The 5,606-nt window shown below is 37.0% G+C and overlaps 1 protein-coding gene across 1 annotated transcript in view; it reads left to right on the forward strand.

Annotated features, from left to right (window-relative positions):
* LOC140327623 (chymotrypsin-like elastase family member 1) overlaps positions 1–4,259 on the forward strand; it is a 9,960-nt gene extending 5,701 nt beyond the window's left edge. Inside the window, exons 6-8 of the mRNA XM_072407011.1 lie at positions 2,558–2,703; positions 3,557–3,706; positions 4,130–4,259. Coding sequence (XP_072263112.1) covers positions 2,558–2,703; positions 3,557–3,706; positions 4,130–4,147 — 314 coding nt within the window. The 3' untranslated portion in view covers positions 4,148–4,259. The remainder of the gene's footprint in view (positions 1–2,557; positions 2,704–3,556; positions 3,707–4,129) is intronic.
* The last annotated feature ends 1,347 nt before the right edge of the window (positions 4,260–5,606 follow it).

Below are 5,606 nucleotides of genomic sequence, written 5' to 3' on the forward strand. Positions count from 1 at the left end.
GTTACATTTTTTGCATGGAAATTTATTTTAGATTGTAGGTTATAATTCACCAAATTACTCACTCACCGAAATATGTCCAAAATTTTATAAATTTATTTAATAAATTTTTTTTTTAAAACATAAAAAAAACCTTTAAAAAAAAAATCTTTAAAAAAAAAGTGTATAATGTATTGTACAGTAGCTTATATACAATTATATATATATTATATAAGGATTTCTTTGTATTGGACTCAATACAACTTTTTTGTATTGAGTTCAATGCAAAGGAACTCAACACAAAATTTTTAATTTCCCGCCCCGCCTCCCTCCCGCGCCGACGCATGCAGCAACATCACCGGGAAACCCCGGTGATCGTCACTGCACTCGCCGGATGAAGATAGAAGAGAGAAGACGTGTCCGGAGGAGCGGAGGGAGAAGGTGAGTATTTTTTTTTTGCGATCGACGCTGGATCATCGCACGGAGGGAGAAGAAGCCGGCCTGTTTAGTTTAGAAGAAGAAACTGGCCGCCTGGCTTAGAAGAAGAAGCCGGCCGGCTTCTTCCCGGAGAGGACACCCGACGCTGGAGGACGGCGCTGGAACACGACGATGGATGATCGCAGCGGGACCAGGTAAGTGAAAGATAAACCCGAACTTTTCTCACTGTATTTTCATACAGTGAGAAAAGTTCGGGGTTATCGATAATTGTAACTTTTTGAAGCCCGTACCAAGGTCGGGCTTATCGCTTAGGTGGTTAAAGCACAATCAGTGTACTTCTCAGAGAATGATCAGATAAATAACTTGAGTAAATCCAAAATATCAAGAACATGAGTGGCCAGGGGTAGGGTATCAAAGGTACATAGTAGTGTTAGTGTTTGAATTCGGGTTGTCCTTTTATTCGACCCGAAAATGGCTGTTAGAATTCGGGTAGACCTGACCCAAAGAAAATGAGATTCGACAGTAAAAATTCAGACAAAAAAAAGTGTTAAAAAAATAAAAATTAATGTTTGTGTTTACCAATTTTTTTTTTTACAGGTTATCCTACAATGACATGATATCTCTTACTCTGTAACACACTTTCCGGCATAGTAATATTATGATACATTTGTTACAGTGACTGCAGGCGATCCCCGGGGCACTAGAGGTTTAATGGGGACAGGTTTCCCCATTCATCACATCTAGTGCCCTGTGTTCTTGGATAGACAAACTCTATCCACGAACACATACTACTAGCAACAGCAATCAGGATCGCTGTTGCAGTCCTGTAGTATGTGTTCCTGGGCAGAGTTTCTCTATACAAGAACACGGGCCTCCCTGTGAACTCTGTCCAAGAACACATACAACTAGTAAATCTGATTGCTCTTGCAGCCCGTAATAGTCCCTAAAAATAACCCAAATTCTCCCACCATTGACATCAATGACGATCACCTGAACAAAATCTTACTATTCGATCGAATAGCTGTTGAATCAAATAGTGAGATATTCGACCAACAGTAGTACATATTCAGTGCAGTTGAGATTCATAAACAAAGAAAGAAATTGTGCAGGGAGTGATTGGGTCATGCACATTGTAAACCCCTATTATTACAGTTTGAAGTTGTAGAATCACAGCAATCTTTCCTTGTGAGAAACATTTTACTGGCACACACCTGTACACTATAATCATGTGTATCACTGCACATGCTGTTTATTTAGACTGCATGCAGTTCGTAACCATGAACCAAACAGATTGAAAAGCAGCATTGCAAAATTATGAACAATTAATGCATCTGCTTGCTTACTTGCCAGACTTAGTATGGTTGCTTTACTAAAGAAGTAGAAACTCTTTGCAAAGTGAATGTTCACTACACTTATTGAATGTGATGAAGCTGCATTCTCTCTAAATGCTCAAGCATATGTGACCGAAACCAAAACCTGAATACTTTCAGTTGCACATGATTGCCCATTCGGAGAGACAGGGGAAATAAAGCTGCTGCGGGTAGGTGTCTGCACTTTACATAGACCTGTCAACACATTTTTTTAAACTGCTGGGTAGGCTTAGGAGATGGTATAATGATTTGTGACTTGTGCAGTCATCAAATGAATACTGTTATTCCAGTAGTTTGTGTGTTGTATCTGTTTTACCATTTACTACTGATTCCATCTATCATCTTTCCTGTTGAATGTTATTGTGTTAATGAAATAGTATTTAAAATAATTTAGTATTGCTGAAAAAAATTTATAGCCTGTAAATTATTGGGACCATTCCAGGAGGCCTCAGATCATTTTTATAGTTACAGAACTTTTTCCTAATATCCTTACAATTTACAGTAGAGCAGGGAAAATTAAAAATTACCCTTGCAATGGAACGCAAAGGTAAATGATTTTTTTTTCCCCTACAGTACCAGTAAAACGTATTTGTATTAACCTAACCCCCACTTCCAAAGGCTTTCTTCTTTTGAATGACAAGTCACCCCAAACATAATCTCTAATGCCCCCTGTTAATGCAGGATCAGTGGTTCTGCAGGGTTTTTTTCTCTGAGTTTAGTTTTAAGCTTTTAACTGCGTTATATGACAACTGATGACCATCAATTTTTAACAGCAAATGGAGCAGTGTCTGCAGTCCTTCAGCAAGCTCCTCTGCCTGTGGTGTCATACGAGATCTGCTCCACCAGCTCTTACTGGGGAAGAACAGTCAAGAACACCATGGTGTGCGCTGGAGGAAATGGAATCCACTCTGGATGTTTTGTAAGATAATTTTTCTTGCTTGCTTCAAATGGCATTAACACACAACGCAAAGTAGGTGCAGAAAGAACACAAATACTTCTGGGTTAGTTTTCCACAACTGAAAAACAAGAGAATGTGGGTCAGATATAGGGTATGTATATAGGGCAAATATATATCTTTTTCCCTAACCAATTGTTACAAAAGATTTGCTTACATTGCTCCGCTCCTCTGATTGCTCTTGCAGCCCTAGCGGACCTGTAGTACTAGTATGTGACTCCCCGGCCCGTGACACTGACAGGATGATTCCCATGGCTGCATTCATTCTGAGCACAGCTGTGGGAATACTCCTGTCAGTGTGGAATCCCCGGGCAATAGAGGTTAAATGAGGACAAGTCTGCTCATTCATCACCTCTATGTTCTGTGATTGGCTGAGGATTCCCGAAGTCGAATCCCGTGTTTTTCGGGTCTGGTCTATCCAAATTCGAACAGCCATATTCGGGTCGCATATAAGGACAACCAGAATTCGAACACCTACACTACTGGCCACATTACATAACTTTAAATCTAATTTGCTATTTATTTACACGCATGTGCAGTGAACATAGCTATCCAATCTGACAGAAATTCCTTGAAAACTGAATAGCTAGAATGGGAAACTTGCTGTATGACCTTGTCTGTGCACATTTACACCCGTTGAACATTCCATTTTATTTCTACATACTCTTTAGGTTCTCCTTGAGAACCAAAATACAATTTCCATGAGTTGCCTTATGATGTTTGATATTTCAATTGACAGTATGTAGAATTTATATTTGAATTTATATGAATATATGAATCAATTTATTTAATCATATGCAATGTCTTCTTTTTGTAGGGTGACTCTGGTGGACCTCTCAACTGTCCTGTTGGCAATGGCTATGAAGTCCATGGTGTGACCAGCTTTGTGTCATCACTTGGATGCAACGCCTACCTTAAGCCAACAGTATTCACTAGAGTGTCTTCTTACATTGGATGGATCAATGACGTAAGTTATTTTATTGTAATGGAGCTGGCTCTGAGAAACAAGCAAATCATAAATCAGACCTCCAATAGAAGTGCTAGCTTTGTAACCTAATGAAAGCCTAGACAGCTTGCTTAGCTAGTCTTAAAAAAGAACTATAGCTTGCAAATTTTTATAGCTGTCTGATTCTGTTGCTCTTTAAATGTAGTTAGATATGGGGGCTAAACTTTCATATTGTCCAGGTCTGTTCTTCCAAAATCTTATGTCCCCTCAAAAATCTAATGTGCTATACAAAATACTAATAGTGCCCTGTGATATTACCTAGAAACTCATAGGTGTTCCTGCACCATATAGTTTTATTTCTTTATACTGAAATATAGCTACAGTTGTACTATTGCAAAAAAATGTGAAAACCGAAATTGATGGCATTTTGTATTTTTTTTATAGAATATTAATGCTAACTAAGCTGAAAAAGAAAAAATACAAAGGAGGTGAACCTGATGTTCTACTACAACGTGAAGAACATTGCCAGGACATATCTTAATAGAAGAATAAAGATTAAATTCTCATTTACACATCTGCTATCTTATGTATTTATTTTCTTGTGTTTAACAGTGTTAGTCCATAGATCACTGTGTTATAGAGTATGAACATTTTTTTACATGGCTACCTATGTCACAGAAATTTTAAAAAATGTATTATCTATACAACCACACACCAGTTTGGTCAAAAAACGCTATGATTGTGGGTTTAAACCTGAAAAGAATGGAAACCTACGGGGAACCTGGAAAGTTGTGATGCACAATGGCAACACTTAATAACCATACTTTGTAATTAAATATCAAATGTATTATTTTATGAAAAAAAAATATTTGGTAAAGGGGTTTTCCAGGATATTTCTGTGTGTCGTAGCTCCCATACTACTGTATGTGCATCTGTGTATGCATAAAAGTGAATAATATGTGCTTCAATAGTAAACAGTTGGTTTCATGTAAAAATTTACAATTTAAGAGTTTTACATTGGGTTTTTAACTATTACATTATGTTCAAGGTCCCTGAAATGTGTCTGTTTTTTTAAACACAGGAAGTATTAATGCAAATTTTATACATTAAATGCTACAAAAACATTCAGGATTAACTCCGGGAAGATTTGCACCGCATTGGAAATAGTTGACTCCTTGTAACTGCCATTTTGGAAGAAGTAATTTTTTGTAAGTGTTTGCATTACTGCCTTGCAGTGTCTCAGACTGCCTGTGTAAATGTTTTGACCACTAATCTATGCACAATTCCTCAGTTACAATATCATTTAGTTATTTTAGTTTTTACATGAACTGCCAGTTCCCTATCTCCCCCACTATATTTCAAAGGGATCTCAATCAAAACCTTAACTACCCTGTTTCCTCGAAAATAAGACAGTGTCTTATATCAATTTTTGCTCCAAAAAATGCACTAGGGCTTATTATCAAGGGATGTCTTATTTTATTAATGAACAACAATCAACATTTATTCTTGAACAAAAATCAACATTTATTGAAATACAGTCATGTATCACATTCTAGAACATCATCATAACTCTCCAAACCCTGAATTCCATCATGAATTTCTTGTGATATTCAGGAACAAAAAACAACATTTATTGAAATAGTCATGTCATCATCTTCTGCAACATCTCCGAACCCCTTCAAACCCTGAATGCTATCTTGAATTTTTTGTGACTCCATTTCCTTTAGAACCATTGGCACAAATTTCTCATGTCTAGCAATAGCACTTTCCTTAAATGTGCATGTATGTATATATATTGTAGCTTATTTTTAGGGTAGAGCTTATTTTCGGGCAATCAGGTCTACAACCCACCCTTTGTTTTAAACCATTCTTTTGCAAATTTGCTATTGTGCTTCATATAGTTATCATGTTGATTTTGATC

This window comes from Pyxicephalus adspersus, chromosome 1 (assembly GCF_032062135.1).
Source record: "Pyxicephalus adspersus chromosome 1, UCB_Pads_2.0, whole genome shotgun sequence".
Classification (NCBI taxonomy): Eukaryota; Metazoa; Chordata; class Amphibia; order Anura; family Pyxicephalidae; genus Pyxicephalus; species Pyxicephalus adspersus.